At 37.5% G+C, this 18,553-nt stretch overlaps 1 protein-coding gene across 4 annotated transcripts in view; it reads right to left on the reverse strand.

Annotated features, from left to right (window-relative positions):
* The window catches only part of dnah12 (dynein, axonemal, heavy chain 12), a 36,747-nt gene extending 19,058 nt beyond the window's left edge, over positions 1 to 17,689 (reverse strand). For 2 of the 4 annotated variants that reach the window (XR_010015424.1, XM_063015987.1), the window contains exons 1-39: positions 17,633 to 17,689; positions 16,347 to 16,543; positions 16,134 to 16,221; positions 16,015 to 16,041; positions 15,730 to 15,919; positions 14,626 to 14,695; positions 14,349 to 14,507; positions 13,714 to 13,909; positions 13,444 to 13,626; positions 12,811 to 12,964; positions 12,617 to 12,708; positions 12,228 to 12,406; positions 11,628 to 11,763; positions 11,409 to 11,534; positions 10,762 to 10,896; positions 10,480 to 10,673; positions 10,149 to 10,386; positions 9,842 to 10,027; positions 9,510 to 9,710; positions 8,940 to 9,134; positions 8,251 to 8,372; positions 7,848 to 8,130; positions 7,400 to 7,519; positions 7,149 to 7,305; positions 6,343 to 6,515; positions 6,062 to 6,214; positions 5,731 to 5,970; positions 4,476 to 4,721; positions 4,211 to 4,330; positions 4,000 to 4,109; positions 3,304 to 3,487; positions 3,010 to 3,150; positions 2,779 to 2,862; positions 2,428 to 2,616; positions 2,209 to 2,328; positions 1,219 to 1,407; positions 966 to 1,117; positions 704 to 842; positions 438 to 604 (exon numbers count right to left, since the gene is read on the reverse strand). Coding sequence is in view for 3 of the 4 variants with exons in the window: in XM_063015987.1 (XP_062872057.1) it covers positions 438 to 604; positions 704 to 842; positions 966 to 1,117; positions 1,219 to 1,407; positions 2,209 to 2,328; positions 2,428 to 2,616; positions 2,779 to 2,862; positions 3,010 to 3,150; positions 3,304 to 3,487; positions 4,000 to 4,109; positions 4,211 to 4,330; positions 4,476 to 4,721; positions 5,731 to 5,970; positions 6,062 to 6,214; positions 6,343 to 6,515; positions 7,149 to 7,305; positions 7,400 to 7,519; positions 7,848 to 8,130; positions 8,251 to 8,372; positions 8,940 to 9,134; positions 9,510 to 9,710; positions 9,842 to 10,027; positions 10,149 to 10,386; positions 10,480 to 10,673; positions 10,762 to 10,896; positions 11,409 to 11,534; positions 11,628 to 11,763; positions 12,228 to 12,406; positions 12,617 to 12,708; positions 12,811 to 12,964; positions 13,444 to 13,626; positions 13,714 to 13,909; positions 14,349 to 14,507; positions 14,626 to 14,695; positions 15,730 to 15,919; positions 16,015 to 16,041; positions 16,134 to 16,221; positions 16,347 to 16,534 (6,026 nt within the window). In the remaining variant the exon portion in view is untranslated. Of the gene's footprint in view, positions 1 to 437; positions 605 to 703; positions 843 to 965; positions 1,118 to 1,218; positions 1,408 to 2,208; positions 2,329 to 2,427; positions 2,617 to 2,778; positions 2,863 to 3,009; positions 3,151 to 3,303; positions 3,488 to 3,999; positions 4,110 to 4,210; positions 4,331 to 4,475; positions 4,722 to 5,730; positions 5,971 to 6,061; positions 6,215 to 6,342; positions 6,516 to 7,148; positions 7,306 to 7,399; positions 7,520 to 7,847; positions 8,131 to 8,250; positions 8,373 to 8,939; positions 9,135 to 9,509; positions 9,711 to 9,841; positions 10,028 to 10,148; positions 10,387 to 10,479; positions 10,674 to 10,761; positions 10,897 to 11,408; positions 11,535 to 11,627; positions 11,764 to 12,227; positions 12,407 to 12,616; positions 12,709 to 12,810; positions 12,965 to 13,443; positions 13,627 to 13,713; positions 13,910 to 14,348; positions 14,508 to 14,625; positions 14,696 to 15,729; positions 15,920 to 16,014; positions 16,042 to 16,133; positions 16,222 to 16,346; positions 16,547 to 17,314; positions 17,342 to 17,632 lie in introns of those variants that run through there. The other 2 variants (XM_063015988.1, XM_063015989.1) reach the window with 2 other exon arrangements.
* Between the last annotated feature and the right edge of the window lie 864 nt (positions 17,690 to 18,553).

Below are 18,553 nucleotides of genomic sequence, written 5' to 3' on the forward strand. Positions count from 1 at the left end.
GTGTCGGAGGAGGCGTGAGCAGAAAATATACCCTCCTCGAATGCAATCAGGGATCCCCAGCAGCGGAAGACAAATTGACTATGCTAAATCGGGAGAAAAAGGGAGAAAACACATAAATAAATACATAGAAAATACAATTTACAAGGTGGATTGGCCATTTCAAATCACCCTTAGTTGTGAATAAGTGCCCTGCAATGGACTGCTGCCTTGCACAAGGTGTATTTACTTCTTGCACTCTTCTAGGTAATGACATCCAGTGTTAATGGCTAGACTCTGGACCCAACATGACCCACCAATAATAAATAAATAAAAAAAACAGAGCTTGAAATGTGACAAAATCTCCACAGCATTTCCCCCCTGAATTTTACAGTAGGTTTACAGTAAAAGGTGCTTTTTATTTAACATGCAAGCCAGTATAAACACTGGACTTAACATACCAGTTTCCATGATCAAAATATTGACGAAGAAGCTCAATGGGAGGCTGAGCACCAAAAACTTCCATGGCAGGCATGTTCATGTCATCCACAAATATAACACACTTCTTTCCCATAGGAGGTCCAAATACTGCTTTTCGTCTTTTATCCAGTCTGGACATAATTATGTTCTACAAAAGAATATATGCAAGAAAATAACCGAATATTATTGATCTGATTAGGCTGGCTGGTTTAAAATATGAAAAAGATAGTCTTTATACAATAGTTACCTGAGTCTGGTTAGCACTAGTGCGTGCTGAGAAGTTAATAAAGAATGGAAGGTAGTGGTCTTTATCTAGATTGTTCATCAGTTTCTCCTTCACATAAACAGACTTTCCAGTACCAGTGGGGCCAACAAACAGAAGAGGTCTAAAGCATATAATCAGAATAAGAGGAACATTCAGTGCTTACAATCTTAAAGGCACAGTTCATTACTTCACTGTAATTCAATATTTGTATGAAGGTATAACATTAGTATATTCACCCACTTACACTCCATAAGTAATACAGAGATCCATCAGGTAATTGTAGCGCACCGTGTCAATTGTGGGAACAATGATGTCCTGAACTTTGGTGTTTTTGTCCCCTAAGGTGGCATTTTTTATTGATTCATTCCAGTGAATCCACCTGCCCTTTCCTTTGAACTAGAAATTAGAACAAAAGGTCGTAAGTATTGCCTTTAACAGCCATCAACAACGTTTGAATTGTATTAATTAAACGTATAATAAATATTTACAACACATACCTCATAATAATAGTCATATAAAAGACCCTTCTCATCAAGAGGACATTCCCATTTAGAGACGGCAGCAGGAATGGGGTGCTCTTCTGATTTTCCTGATATGATTTCTCTTAGAAACAGATCAAATTTTTCACGACTGTCACCATCACAGCTTCCACCGACAGACCACACCAAAGAAAAGGCAAAGGCAGCCTGTATGAAGAAAAAAATTAATGTGAGTTTTTTGGTGAATGGAAGAAGTCCTACCTGGAACAGCTAATGACATCCTATGAGATTGGTAAAACTCATAATTGGGACATTCCCGTTGTCTTTTAGTTAGAACATACTGAATCACAGTCTCTTACAGACCTTTGTGGTGGGAAAGCTAAGTAACCTTCTAGAACTTAGCAGCAGTAAAAGTACTGCCTGAGGCTTACATTGTTAAAGACCTGAGAGTGAAAAGTCCTATCAGACCACTCTCATAGCTAGCAGCACCCTCCAGTGGTAGACAGATGAACATCTGTTTAAATATCTGTTCCTACCCTGATCAAATGTTATCACAATCTGTTACTCTAACAGCTTCCTGAACTAACTCAACTGGCTTCTTATTTGAAAGTGGTTTAGATTGCAGTGTTTCTTATCTTTTTATAGAAAGTATGACCAGCAGTCTGACAAAAAAACATTTTTTGACATCCATGAATTCTCTCATGAGATAAAGTGAGTATAGACTCATGGTCTGACTTGTATAAAGAAATATTGGTCTTGGTCCTGCTTCACAATCACATAACTGTACAGTATGAGACCGGACAGTGCAGATTTACCAGTTTTATATTCATCACTAGATCCCAAAGTATTTAGTATTTCTTTACTAAAGGGAGCATTCCTCCCTCTACTCGTGGCTTTAGACTTATAGGCACTGTTAAGAAGGTCCTTAATTTTTTGTTCAAGCACATAACAGACATGTAAATAAAACATAATTTCATCACAAATTCGTATTATATACAGTATACCTACCATTATCCATGTGCGGATATTCTTGCTTCCAGGTTCTTCAGTTAAAGGCTCAGTAAGAAGCATTTCAAAGAGTCGTGAAAGAGACACTACTGTATTACTATTACTGGTTGAGACAACCTCCTGAAACAGAAACAAATAAAACAAGAATAATAACTTCAGTTCATTCAAATACAGCACAGTGTTAAACAATGAAAGGCAGGTCAATAATGTTACACTTACCCTACAGTTTTTTCTTAACATCCTAAGTGCTGGAAGGATTAACCAATCAAACAACTCCAGAATTAGTGTGGAATTCTCCTGGTTTTGTAAAGGCTGTGGTAGAGTCTTTAACCAAGATGCCACTAGTGGTGACCATCCTAGCTGAGACGGCTCCATGTAGATCATCCCGCAACGGCTCACTGTGGCTGGCTGGAACAGAATTTTAAACCTGGATAAAACTATATATTGGTGTACATTAAAATCCATAAAACTATGGTCAGTATATTCTCAGGAAATACTGTAACCGAGTCTTTACTCCACTATAAACATTCATTACTGGTATTACTGGTATCATGAAATCAGCAGTCTTACTGAGGCCTGTGACAGGTCCATGGCTTCAAATATCAGACTCATTTGGTTGGACATCTGGATAATTTCTCCACTCATGAGGCACAGCTGTAGAGGAAATTATAATGATAAGCTAACATACGGCATGTCATAAAACAGTTAAGAGACATGCGTAAATGATTGCACTTACTACGACCATATAATATATAGATCTAGACTAAGGTGAAATAAATTTCACTCAGACTAAAAACTTGCCTTTTTATTGTCATCCAGCACAGTATTCATGCTCTCAATCCAAAGTGTGTCTATGGGTCCATCAAACACCACCCACTTTCTGTCAGGGGTCTCTGCTGAAGCAAACTCCCGAAATGTATTGGCCACGATTCCATCAGTCCACTTAAAAAATAATGATAATGATAAATCCTTTTTATTCAAAAAAGTCAACCATTTCAATAAATTAAATTAGTAATTTAAAAAAAACTCCATGTAACTCGCCACAATATATTAAAGCATTCAATAATGTCAAAGTAAAAGCCAGCTGACACCTACCTCATGAGACACAGGGTCAAACTGACCAAAAAGCTGACCCATAGTGATAGCTTTAGGGTTGATGGTACGGTATTGAACTCTCTCCTCTTCATTGTAACCTCTTTGATTCATTAGTGTTAATGTGTCAGCTAGAACATGCAGCACTTTGGTTTTGCCAGCAAACGGTTCACCGACAAGCATGAATCTAAGGGACAGAAACAAGAATTACACTGTATGAACGGTTTTAAATTTTGTTAAATACAAAGATGACATACACCTGATTTAACCTCATCCTGTTATATAGTGATCTTGATGATCATCTATTTTTTATTTTGCTGTGCAGCCTTTCACTGCACAAAGAGTACAAAAGCTAGAGCATAAATAATGTACCTTTTTCCACCAATGCAATGTTAATGCACTTGCAATCTAGCATCTAGCTGAATTACTTAATGACCAGTGAGAACAAACTACCTCATCCTACTCAATATGATTGCAGGCCGTTCATTCCAAAATCCAAATTCCAACTTTTTTAGTATTTTTTCTATCCTATTTTACCCTTTTATACAAGATTCTATATAAGATTCTAATCTTAAGATGAAGAGTGGCAGGGGGGCACCAATTAATTTTTGTAATCTGACTGTACTGTCTAATTAGTGTAACCTTTTAACTCAGAGCTATAAACCCTAAATATTGTCCTGTACAAGAAAGCCCACCTACCCATGACGCACAATCATCATCTCATAGGTTTGGATGATTTTATCCAGGAAAACTTTTACAGGCTGGACATTGTGGTTCGTACAGCATTCATGAGCACATGCCAAAAAAAGCTGTAAAAACAAAAAAAAGTACATTTTTAATTTACCTTTTAATATGTATATTTATCAACATCAAAAATTAAACAATATTCAAAGGCTGTGCAAATTCTCACCTGATAGTCAGCGACAGGAAGAGAGATTCCAGGAAAAAGATCACTGGTAATTCCATTAAACAGAGGGATGTCATGGGAGAGAAACTTGGGCTCATTCACATCTTTAATGGATCGTAGAATCTAACCAACAAACATAATAAATGTCAGTCTCTACATACATAACTAACCTGTTATATACACATAAAAAGCAGTTTATAAATCACCGTTATATGTTTGTATTTGCATGTTTGCAACTTTAATGGAATCTGATGATTTTTTTCCTTACAAGAATATCTTCATTTTCATCTGGAAACTTGAGCTTCAGGTTTCCAGCTGCCACAAGAACAGCTTTGACGGCTCTCATTCCATAATCGTAGTGGAACTGGGAGGACAGTTGTTCAGAGCACAGCCTGTACGTCATCACGATCTTTACTGAAAGTGGCTTGGCATTCAGAAACCCATAAGAGTACAACGAGATCTCAGCAATCAATGCATAGTTTGGGACCATCATTGCCACCGTTCTGAACAAAACCTAGAAAGCAAAACACAGAAACACAAAAGCGTTGACTTATACAAGAAAAGTGAAACTTCTCTAAGAAAACCCTGATCTAAGATCCAGGCCAAATTAGGTAGGTTGGGAAAAAACTGTTCTCTGCTCTGGTTTGAGGATCGCTTTAAGCACAGATCTTACTATGTGTTAAAGCAATTCGCTACGTGGGTCAGATGTCAAATAATAAATGTATTTATTGTCATGAAATGAATTATTCAAATCCATCATTTGACAAACTTTTAAATATTGAAACTAAATAGATAGATTAGATAGATTTAACTTTATTTTCATTGTTTAGTGTGGTTACAAGGCAACAGAATGCAGTTTTGCAGCTGCCAGAAATGCATCTAGTAGCACTGTGCAAAAAAACAAAGAAACAAAAAAAATCAAAGAACATCAGTAAACTTATCAATCAATGGTTTGTATAATAATGATCGGGTATGTATAATAACTATACATAGGGGTTTTAATGGATATATAATTGTGCAGATATGTGTGAGGTAGAGGTAAAGTGCTGGTGCAAATGATAATAAATGATTATACAGCATGAATATTGTTATTACAATATAAAAGATCATGTTTAAACAGTACTAGCTTATACACTGTCATATATAAATGCTCATACGTATCAAGTGGGCCAGTTAGAAAAAAGATCAGGCAGATCTGATGTGCACAAAAGCGATGCAAATGTGCATGCAGTGCTGTAGCAGCTCCTAGTGGAGCATTTAACTTTTGTTTTGGTTTATGGTTGCATATCCGTCGTGATGTCCTGTGATGTGCTGAGAGTAACTCAATGACCAGCAAACAACATAATTGTTTTAAATACATAAATTCATAATATAAGCATTAGACATTCGTTCTGTTTATTTTGTCATATGCTTATATCAGACTTACAAATTCAAAGCCCTTTCCAATATAACTCTAAAATATGTTTAAAAAAAAGGTGTATACATGCACTTAATATCACACAGGAATGAGTCTGAGATGTTACCTTAAGGTTATCAGGAAGCTCAGATCTTCCAGCATATCCTGGGTTCATGGTGATAGCCACAAAGCAGTTGGGGTTGAGACGCAGCTCTGTACCCTCAAAGTCGAAAACGTCCTGCTTCATCTCAATGGCTCTCTGAACGCACAGGATCTGCTGTGCCACTACAGACAGCACCTCCAGTTCAATACGATTAAACTCATCAAAGCACGCCCAGGCACCCGAGGACGCCAGCCCCTTAAAAAACTTAAAACATTACATAGAAACAGTCAGTCATGTCAAAATCAAGCTACTTCACTCTTAAAATTCTGTAAATATGAGACCAGCTGTTGTTTACCTTTCCCATGGCTAGATAGTCAAGTCCGTCAGAACAGTTAAACACAACACACTGCACTGCAAGGGCTTTGGCCAGGTCTTTAGTAGTCTCTGTCTTGCCTGTTCCTGCAGGGCCTTCAGGAGCTCCACCTAAATTTAGATAAAATGCTCCAATCTACGGTGAAGCCAGAACTGAATATTAGTTTCACAAGTTTGCTTATTTTATTGGAGATAATTCTTCTTAGCTACATCTGAATGGTCAATAAAGACAACATCGAATAGGTACTTAATGATTTGGTTTACCAAAGTTCGGTAGCATCTGTCGGTTAAAGGCGTGATGACCAATCGAGGAGAATTTCCCAAATACTCATAAGCGTACTTTACATTACAGTTAATGATACAGACACGGACGTTGTCATTCATCCAGTAGTAACGCAGCTGGGCTAACCACTGGAAGTCTGTCTCATGAGAAACCCCTGAGGAATACAAGCAATTTCAAGATTAGAAAAACAGAACATACAAAATCAAATGTTTAATGTCTCCATTTAGATCGTATTGCCAACAATTAAAGGCAGGATCAGGAACCTTTTCCCTTCACATTTTCAAATGTAGCTCATGCCAGTTTTTAATTATTATGTGAATCACCCAGATTACATGACCAATATGTGAGCTAGCAAGATTCTATTGTGTGTATTTCCCTTCCTGATGCAACCCGCCTTATGTTATCCGGGCTTGGGATCAGCACTGACAGCGCACTGAGTAGTGCACCTTTCAATTGCTGGGTGTACGCCCGACCGGCTGACAGTAGTGGGCTAGCATAATTTATTGCTGCGCAACCCGAGCTCAGTTATTGATTACTACAGTAGCCATGTTAACATGCAGCCTGATAATATGTTAATAATTAAACTATAAGCTCAATAAGAATAAAATACGTCCATGTTTACACCTCAATCTGAATTTTGACCATTTATGGTATTTTTGCATTTTTTGGGGGCGTGGCTTCAGAAAAAGCAGGGACTGTCCTAACAAAAAGCTTTAAAATAAAACAAAGTACTTGAAGTTAAATGTAAAAACCATTGCAGATTTTTGCTGTAAATCAATTAAGAAACCTTTTTGAATCATCTCCATGACCACATCCCGAGCATGGACATCAATAGTGACCAGCGCTCCTAGAGTGGTACGAGTCTGCTTGGGCAGTTTTCCCCTGACCAGCTCTACAATGTCATTCAGCTGGTTCTGTAGCTGATCATAGTAGTTCTTCAGACCCTGCCGTGAAAAAAGGAAAAAGTCGATTAATGACTACTTTCAAAAATAGCTATAATAATAAATACTGTACCAGATACCTTGAGTATTTTCTTACATTAGCTCCACTTCTGATAGCTTCGTGCACCTCAAGTGTCCAGTACATTTGTGATGTACAGAGCACCACCTGGCCAGGCCAATCCCGAACCCACTGACTTCGCTTGGTCTCTGGATAAGCCTGCAGTGCAATACAAGCAAGTAAGAAGGCACACAATCAAAAAAACATTATAAAGTAATTTAATCTCCTTATGTAGTAAACATTTACTTGCTATACTAGTTTTTATTTCATTTTCATGTTTTTTCCTTCTTTCTTTCTTTCTTTCTTTCTTTCTTTCTTTCTTTCTTTCTTTCTTTCTTTCTTTCTTTCTTTCTTTCTTTCGGGTGCTCCTATATTTAAGGGGTCACAACAGCAGATCTGCTTTGCATAATAGACTAAAAGTCTATTAAAGTGAAGTTCAACAGGCCCTGCAGAGAATTTTTTTATGTACATGTATATTAATACTTACGAGTCTGGCTCGATTTATTACGTCCCTGATGCTACGCAGCATCACATCCTCCACCTGCACCAACCACTTCTCCACTGCTCCCCGTGCCTCTGAAGTGGAGATATGCTGTAGCAGGCCCACACGCTCACCCTCACTGCTGTACATGGCCTGGATGTCTAAGTTGGGCAGAAAATCCAGTTTGGCAATGCCCTCAAAGCATTTCTTCAGGTGAGGCTGCACACGCAGAGGGTCTTTGGTCTCCGAAAGGATCTCAAGCATCTCATCGTTGGAAAGGAAAAAGAAGCTAAAACACAAATATAAATACATACAGGAGATATTCTGTCAATTAAAAATACTAAGAAAATAATATAGCCAAAAACGCTGGAGCTTGGCTGGTATTAGTATCACACAATCATGTTGTTACCGTGGAAAGAATAATCTTTTCTTCTCAAGGTAGGCATTCAGTCCCTTTATAATTTGTTCCAAAAGGTTGTTTGAGTCCTGAAGCTTTTCGAGTAAGCCAGGTAAGGAAGTTGCTGCTAAAACCTGCAAAAAAACAATAACTGACCATCATTAGTTGACAATTAACTTTTAGCAAGAAAGCTCATTGCAACTCATTCAAATATTAAACCTCATAGAGTTTCATATCAGCGAGTTTAGGTCTTGATAAATAATAAAAATAGCGTAAAGTGTAATGGCAGTAATATAGAACAGTAAAATAACATAAATATCACAAACAAGTTACACAATGCAAATTATTTTAGACAAACTGGGTCAGTAGCTAGCAGTCCATTACAGCTAAATACACAGATCAGACACGACATTAAAACCACTGACAGTGAGCTAAGGGGGTGTTCCAGTTTTGCTCAGTCAAATTTAATCACAGAAGCAGATTTCCCACTAAATGGCATCAAAGTCTGTAAAAGATTTAATTATTTCTGCATTCCAGAACTAAGGCTGTTACAGCTGTATGCAGTCTTCAGAAAGTCTTGTCAGGGTTAAATATCTCTAAACAAGCTATGGCAAAATTACATATTACATCTGTAATCTCATTGTTCAGGTCTGTAAAATACTGTATAACTTCTTAAGACGATGCCTGAAAACTGTCCATACCTTAGAGTCTTTTACACAGTGTCTCATTACTTCCTTCCAGTGCCTGTCCACTGTCTGGAACAGACGTCCCTCTTCAGGCATCTGCTGCATGATGTCCTGAGAGCTAAAAATGGGCTCCAGGTAAAGCCACTGGGCCTGTACCTTCAGCCACTCATCTATGGTGTCCTGGATTCGGATCAGACGTTCCTCCCAGGCCTATATATATCACATATAACAGAGTGCAGAGCTAGGGTGATTTTACATCTAAAGTTATTTGCAAATAACGAGCTAAATTAGTGTTCAGTACAGAGATGGGAACACCAGCTTCATGTACGTATACACACTGTGTTACAAGATCAAAGACCAAACAAGACATCTTCAAATGGCCTTTAGAAGCAAAGGATATGACACCCTTTGGTGCCCAAACATGACCATCAACACCTTGCTATATCTGAAATACTTAAAAGCCTTTTAAATAACTGTACTTATAATTACCTAACTATCCTGCTCTTATGCTAACAGTTCTTACATTTGCAAAATCCACCATAAAAATATAGAACAGGGTTTATGCAAAATCACAGGCCAATTTACCTTGATCTCTGTCTCAAAAGGCTTTATAAATGGGGAGCCCCTCATTGTCTGGGTCTTGACTATCTGGTCATCCAGCATGGTCTGAATCTCATCCACTGCAGTAAGGATGGACACATCAGACTCCCTGTACACATGATGATGGAATGACACGGAATCCCAGGCCTCCATCATATTTTGCATTGCCTTCTCCAGTGAGAATTCCTGTCAAGTTGTTTGAAAGGTACATAAACCTTAATAATAAAGGCACATTTACTCATAAAACCACTAATTTGACAGTTCTATATAAATAATTTAAAAAATGGGGACTTTTTAAAAATCTTTTCAGGTCTCACTTTGCTGGCAGCAGCACTGATGGTTTCAAACTGTTCCATATAAGAGGTGAGATTCTGTTTAAGCACTTTCCGCAGGGTGGTGCCCGAGTTAGGTGCCAGATCATAGCTTACAACCTCTGACATCTGTTCCCAGTGTCGAGCCCTGATTCCAGGATTACACAGTATGGAAACCATTGGGATGTGCTCCTGTCAATGAGAAATGATACAACACTGGAAATACAAATAACAGCAACCAAAACAAAAGAAATATCTAAGTAATCTGAAACCGGGTGTAAAATGAACTGTTAAGTTTGTTTGTTTGGTGCACCTTAAATTCTCTGATTTGCTCTATAACTCGGAGACATATCTGTACAGTGGGATTTTCCTGTCTTTCATCTTCTACTCCAGGCCTCCTCTTCCCTGCTGCAATTTTCTCTTTCTCCTGCTCGACCTTCTTTTGTTTCTGCTGAAAGACCTTCTGTATCTTGTAGATCTCTTGGAAAAACTCGTCCACCTCCAACTCCATAGTCTCTGCATTCAAATCTAAGAAGGATCCATCCATCCATCTAAACATGGTCAGAGATGAAAAAAAAAATTAACCTAAAGACATGATTCATTAATCTGGAGACATGGTTTAACATCCTGCTAATCTTACTAACCTCTTTTCTGTTCGCTGCCACTTCAGTACAATCCCAAAGAGTTTCTGGTAGGGCTCAATGTTCTGCTTCATTACGTCAACCTCAGGATAAACTGTTAGGTCCCATTTGTAAAGGGCCTCCTCTTTGTTGATGAAAACAATAGCTTCCTCGACTTCCTGAAGCCTCTTCTGTACTGTTCTTACGTTTGTCACATACTGCAAACAAGAAATAGAAAACAATGTCGTGTTAATTAGGATGAAGTGTGTTCTTCTTTTATGTGACAGATTCAGGCTAATGTTGTACCTGTTGCATCATATCCAGCTCTGAACACTCTGCAAACTCTTCCATCCTTCTGCTTAGTTTCTCCAGATCCAGGATTAGCTTTTCCCTTCTGCCATGCAGCTCCTGCTCTCCTTTATGCTTGGCCTTCTCCAATAGCTACAGCAAAGTAAAGTAATACAGATAGCTTTACAGTCACGAGAATTATTTGTGAAGACTTCGAAGTGGGGGGGGGCTTTGATGGCCGAAGCCCCTTTTCTGGCTTCTTGCAATAACACTGGACCGGCCACAACCAGGATAAAGCAGCTGATGAAAATTAAAAAAATAAATAAAATGTGCTCTGATCTTTAAATCATTGGACTCAGTGACTAATTATTTACAGTCTAAGCTGCAATTAACCCACCAAAAACACAGTGTGCAATGCTGAAATGTTCTGTTAAATGTTCAGGGCATCTCCAACCTAACACCCTCCAATGATCAATAATCAATGTGTTTAATGTAGAGGAAAATAATATGGCTTGTTTGTTAGTCACCAAGGCTTAATATATGTTCCTATTGTTAGAATGCAGCAATCCATGTCAAACCAGACTTCACAAGCTTTAAAATATTACATAAATGTCCACCTGCATTGCAAAAAAACATATAAATGATCATTAACTAAAAAATATTACCTCATCACTGAGATCAAAAGCTTGATTAATATTTTGAGGCCAAAGTAGAGCCGTTGAATTAAGTTCCATGTCTTCTGTGGTAAATGTGTGTACATCTAGTAGGTAATTTAATCTACGATGCGTTTCCTGAAAGACAAATACATTACTCTGTTTTTAATTGCAGGTATAAATACAGGTTGTACATGGTGAAAAAAGTTCAATTAAAATTTAGAAACCTACTATTATTTTACTGTTAAGCTCTTCTATTCCCTTGGTTTTTGCATGACCAATGTAAGCAATCATCTCTGTCATGTCTTCTGTTGCATCTGGGATTTTTAAAGCCTTATCCTTCATGGTCTCAAACTCTTTACAAATTCTACAAAAGGAAAACGAACAAAAGAAAACCAAAAGCATGTTGGCAGGCTGAGCAGTAATAGACAAAAGGATAGAAAAAAACACGCAGCTGCATTGAGTCCTAATACATTTTAAAGAAGCAGTATTTAAAATACAGCTCCTTATAGTATTCAAAATAAAGCTCTGTCTAAATGGAGTGGTGCAGAAGTCTGTTTCACTATTACACTAGATTCAAATCTCAGCCAGATGTCTATGGAGACATGATTGACTATGTCTAATAGGGGGAGCTGGTCAAAGCCCAATGATGGATTAGCGTATTCCTGGCTTGTACCTAGTGTTTCACGGTGGACCCTGAGATAAAGCAGCTGATGAAAATGAAATAAAATGAAACATTCAGGAATAAAAATGTTTCTAAAGTAATCAGTGACTTTCTGATGAAGAGAAACATCAAGGACAGAACTACAAACAAATAAAATAAAGTCTTACTGAAGACAGTGTTCCCGATGTGCGCTGATCAGTTGATCCACCAGGGTCTCAGCAAAAGACCTCGCTTTCTTTGCCAGTCCTTGTTTGAGCTCCTCACAGTCCAAGCGGATCATGTCGAAATGAGCCACAGAGGGGAGGTTGGAGATCTCTTGGGAAACAGTCCGAAACATCTCCACTTGCTAAGATTCCGATACACAAAAACACATGCACATGCTGTAAATCGAGGTAAAATCCAGGGTACATTTCTCAGTGGTGCTATCAGTCAGTCGGATTGGTGCCCTGTTTAGGGTATTCCTGCCTTGCGTCTATTATTTCGTGGACACATGCTGACCCTGAACAGGATAAAGCCGTTGATGAAACTGAAATGAATAAAAAATGTTTAAACTTACTTCAGTAAACTCATCAAAACTGTGGTCCTCCATCAGAAATGTCTCTACCAGAGTCTGTGCACTCCCATTGACCAGCCAGTCATAATTTGTGACTACGAAAAATACAAAAACAATAAATAACTGACTTTAATAAAACTAATCAAACCAAAAATGTTTAAATTGGCATTCTGAACTGGAAACTTTGATAAGCTTACCGTAATACTGAAGGTGTTTGTCAGGCTCCTCTAGGTTTTTACGCACCGCGTTGCTCAGCATGGTTCGCGCCCATATGAGAACATCATCTGCAAGCTTAGCATTAACCACTGCGCTGTTGGTGTCAGCCAGACAGGACTGAACAGTTTGGACTTTCTAAAAAATAGTAGGATTCATCAAATAGCACCGGTTTTACATGTTTCACTCCAAGGTCAAGACTATGTGGACACTGCATTGACAAGTGGGTTTGATTAATTCAGCTACACTTACCATTTATTCTTCCAATTTTTTAAAGCTACTGATACGTTAGCGCTGCAAAAGTGGGCGGAGTTAACAACATGAAATTTATAGTCAAGAAATTTCCATCTAGGATCTTTTTAGCAGAAACACATCTGCTTTGTGGTATAAACCATGGCAACCAAACACCCACAGGCGATGATGACACTACTGGTAAAAACACAGGGCAATGAGAGGCAAATAATCACTACCGTCTGAATGTAGTAGTGGTCATCTGGCAGTGGTGGGGCTTGAACTGGTGACCTTTTGATTACTTGTCCATTAACTTAACCACTGAGCTACCACTGGTCACTATTCAAAGGTAACTTAAGGTAACCAAACTTTAAACCTCATCTTACCTGCATAGTATTAACGAGCAAGCTGAGAATCTCTAACACTGCTTCTTCCAGCTCCTGAAAAGTTGGATAGAATTCCATCTTCTCAAAGGTTAGGTCCATCCAAAACAGGGGGAGCTTGTGCTTGTTGGCAGGTTCAAACAGACTGACGAATGCCTCCACACTCCTCTGAATCAGGGACTTCAGCTATAGGAGAACACATAAAAGAATGGAAACAGTTAGTTCTCATTAACCATTGGTTGAACATTTTGATTCATGTTTTTGAAATTGTACCTGATTGGAGAGCAGCTTGGAAGCACAGTTGTAAAATGTGTCAAGCTTCTCTGCACTCATTCTTTGTGTACTTTCCTTGCTGGTCAGCACGTGAATGACTTTTGGGAACCAGGTGTTCATGAGCTTCTCCTCCATTCTTTCACACTCCACAGCCACTTTGTTCTTCAGTTTCTCACAGTTCACAGGCCCTGATGACCTTCACATTACAGATACACATAAAGAGCTGAGCACTTGGGTGGCACATTAGTCTATTATGCTAACCCACCACCACTGAGACCCGGGTTCGAATCTCAGCGGTGCTATTGGCCGTACATAATACACAGTTTTCCAACAAATAAGGCTGGCACATACACCATAAACAAATAAAATTGACATCTAATTGACATTAACAATAAACATTTTGATGGGTAAATACTGTATGCTAATCCAAACTAAAAAAAACTACCCCATATTTGTAAAACACTAAAGAATTGGGTTTTTGCATGCCCCCCTAAAACATCTATTTGCAGCCAATGAATAAAGCATCTTAAATAATAAAATTCTGATAAAATGCAGTCCATAATATCTACGTGACTGCAAACATAAGCAAATACTGTAATCACTTAGTATACTAAATGCAAGAAAATAAGCACTACCTGCAGTCTGAGAGATCAATCAGGAGCAGCTCTGAGAAACTTCTATAACAGATATCCAAAATGGCTTTCATGGCTGGATGCAAAACGTGTAAATTCTCTTTAATCTTTTTTCGATTCCTGACAAAGCTCTGATGCCATGGTTTGGAGAAATCAGGGGTCCTTAAAAAAAGAAAACATGATAACCATGGCTTTTTATGTAACATTTAAAGGAGTCCATATTTAAATCGTGGGAACATGGAATAGGTTGGATGAATTCTAAACTCTTATACACACTCACATGGGTGTGGGTAGTGTTTGTAGGGGAGCAATTGTTTCGCCCATCTGTGGCTTCTGCAGGACACTGTTCACTAAAACAAAACGTAGGTCAACATAAATTTTTCATAATTTAAACAGATTTTCAGTGCAAACATTTTTCCCCAGTGGTTAATTAACGTAAAATGTAAGTATCTACAGCTATGTATGTGTTGTTACACTATGTGGCAACTTTTAAAGCTTTAAAACAAATAGAACACATTTGATTATTACAGATGGGTTATTGTGAATAAATGCATTGTTTACACACATTTATTATTATTTTTTTATAATAATAATTACATGCCATACATCACATTATTTTACAACACTTTCTATAAAAACACATTTGCAATGCATAGAAATACATAAAAATATTTTAGCAATGGAAAATAATTGTATTACATTTTTACTATTAACAGCATTAGTAGTAGCATTACTTTTATTATTATTATCTTTATTATTACTGTTGTCATTGATATTATTGTGGGTGTTATTATTACTAGTAGTAGTACTGTTATTATATTATTATTGTCATTGTTATTATTATTAAAATAAATATTATTATTATCAGTATTGTTAATATTATTATTCATATAATTATTGTTATTATTATTATAGTTTTGTTTTTATTATTATTTATTATTATTATTATTACCTTTTTGTTAATAATATCTAAATCATGGTAATTTACAGTAACTAGTCCACCATCTGCATGCTTTTGTGATGTGTTAATAGTAGTTGACTCTTAACTCTTCGAAGTGTTACATGTGATTATCCTGTTTAATAATGAATTTACACACTTTAAACTTTAAACACACTTTTAACAATATAGTGCTATGGTGGTATAGTAAGTAGAGAGAGTGTCGCATAAAAACATCCTGGATACCTAGGTTAAATCCTCACCTCTGGTCACTGTCTGTGAGGAGTGTTTAATATTCTTTTCTGGGTACTCTGTTTCCTTTCATCTCCCAAAAACATGCAAAAGGTAGATTGGCTACTATAATTTTCTACTCAGTGAGTGCATAAATAAATATGTAAGTGTAGTTTCTGCAATATGTGCTAAACACTCACTCAGAAAACAACTCACCAGTGTGCTCCAGCATGTCAGTGTGGAAGTTCTCACTGACTTCCTTACACAGTTCCTCCAGCAGCTCCATTCTTCCAGACCCCTCTCTGAGACACGGTGACACCCGACTTAACATGTTGTCCAGCCAGTGCTGCTGAATGGGTGCAATAGGGCTCTTTTCCACACACTGCCTTAGAAACATGTAGTTCATCTACAAACAGTAGTGTGGACACAACTGTCAAAAAATTTATTTAAACACTTAGTTGGAAAATACTCTACTGCAAACTCTGCCTTACAAATACCTACCTGCTGTTTCCGTTTTTCACTGAACATCTGTAAAAAAGGGGTTTATGTTAGAATGCAGTAATAAAATTTAAAGGGCATTGCAATATAAGGTGAGGGTAATAAAGTAAATAATTTAATACTGTTGCAGGAAATTCTGGTTCATGAAATGAAGGAGCCGCTGGGAATGCATCCTTGGCCTGCTGATAGGCTTGTATTGCACGTGCAACCCTAAAAAAGACCACAGGGTTACAACACAGTAAGAGGACTAGGGACTACTCTCTGAAAGACAACTGAAAGTAAATAAAATAAACAAAAAATAATTTGACAGAAACAATATCACATAGCATACTTACATGATTTTATGGAGCTCATGTCGCTGTTCTTTACTCCTCCTGTAGCAAAGTAGTTTTCTCCGCACTGCCACTCTGTGATCAGGAAGGTTGGCGTCTGGATCTGGAGGGCTTGGGATGGGAGGAAGGACCAAGTACTTACTGATGCCATCTTCCAGGGAAGCCTTTATGGCTTCTGCTGAGGTAGGCATTTAAGGTGTCTACTGAAACACAATAATGACCTGTTCACTTACTAAAATGTATTAACTCTTGAACTCTTAACATAAATTAAATTTTTTTTCATTTACGTATGTATGTATTCATGTACATTTACCTTGTAGCAATTTATGTACTGGCTACTTAAATAAACTGACCATTGTGTAAGTGGAAAATTACCCAGGGTATCCAACAGTAGTTAGATAGTTTTACCTAAATGGGCAGTGAGAGCAGGGTAAATGTACAGTTGAATGATGGTGGGTGAAAATTATACATAAAGAAACACAGATTATTAGCTTGGTGGTGTAGAAAGTACGTACAATGTTATTTTACTTTATGGCATGGCCTCCTTTGTTAATTAATATTACCGACTACAGCTGGTGACTTCTCTGTGCCCACATAAATAGTGCCACTGAAAATGAAACAATGATCTCAAACTGTCATCTGATACGGCTTCTTTTTTGCCTCACTAATCAATTACTAACAAGGAATTTGAAGGCCAGCCCATAAAGTAAAATGACACTATACAATTGTCCTTACCACCTGATAAGCTAATAAGCTGCTGTATGTACAGATTTTTAGAAATTATACATTTAATAAATATATAAAATTCAAAAACCATATAAGCGTGTTTTAATGATTCATTTCTAGAAAAAGAACAGATGCAGAAGTCAGTGAAATTAGGATAATCTAGGACAGATGTGATGCCTTTATTTGTAATACTGTAATATATGTGTATACTGTATACACATATACAAGTGTAGTGCAATAAATACAATTAAATCTTTTTGCGTGTCCCAGCTTCTATGGAAGTTGTGGTCAAGATCGCCAAGTCATACTGGTGAATGTAAACTTTTAACTTTAACTTTTAAGTCGCAACTTTTCCATACATCACAGTGTTCCGTACACTGTTATGGAACGCTGTGGTTTCACGTCAGTAATAAACTCCAGCTAAGTACATAGCTAGCTGAAAAGGTTGGTAGCTCAAAGTGTTAAACGGCTGTGAGGAGCTCAACAAACTCGGAATAAAAACGGCTATTATTTTGACAAATGTTTATTTCGTATTTATTTCATTAAAAAACAAATATTCTTACCGTTTAACCGTCAGTGTTTTAAATATATATCGACCCCGGCTGAAGTTTGGTAGCCTTTTATATGCAAACATTGGTTACCAAGGAAACACACGCGGAGACAGTACAAGAAGGTAGTTATTTCAAATGTCTCCTTTCATCCTATATACGTGCCCTTTGTTTGTGTATAAACCAACAGCCAGCGCACCCTATCTAGGGCGCTACTTATCTTATTGTTTGCATTTGCAGCTCAGCCGGTCCAGACGTTTCTGTCTTTCTGTTGGCTGTTAGTTGCCCTCAATGCAAGGTATTCAGGTATAAAATCATTTGGGTTTTTTTAGTTTGTACTTTCCTCTTTAAAAATTCTAATTTAGCTATTTTACGCGTTAATATTTTCTACGTCTTAAATTATTTTTTATTCATTCACTCATTGTTCTACCACCGCTTTATCCTGTTCAGGGTCGCGGTGGGGCCAATTCATTGGGAGAAAGTTAGGACACACCCTGGACAGGTCGCCAGTCCATCACAGGCCAAATGCACACGTCACACACACCAAGGGTGATTTTAGTAGCTCATTAATAATAAAAAATAACATTGTATGTAAATAAAATATATTGATTGCCTTTAGTGGACACTTTTATCCAAAGTGACTTACAATCCAAGCAATTAAAGAGTTGCAATCTGGCAGTAATCTTCTAATTACTGGTCTAGTACCACTCAGCTTCCACTTATTTAGATGATTATGTAGTATATTTGGGTATTTTTCTAAGAAATAGTGTTTTTATCTAGCTAACTCATTATGATCTAATAATTTGAATGCCAGATATTATTGGACATTGGTCAATTAAACAGACAATTAAACAATTGTCACCCAGCTTGTTAATCACACTGGACCTGGACCTACCACAACCCTGGATGATCAGGAGCTATACAGCAGCATTATTA

The sequence above is a fragment of the Trichomycterus rosablanca genome, chromosome 19 (genome assembly GCF_030014385.1).
Source record: "Trichomycterus rosablanca isolate fTriRos1 chromosome 19, fTriRos1.hap1, whole genome shotgun sequence".
NCBI classification, from domain to species: Eukaryota; Metazoa; Chordata; class Actinopteri; order Siluriformes; family Trichomycteridae; genus Trichomycterus; species Trichomycterus rosablanca.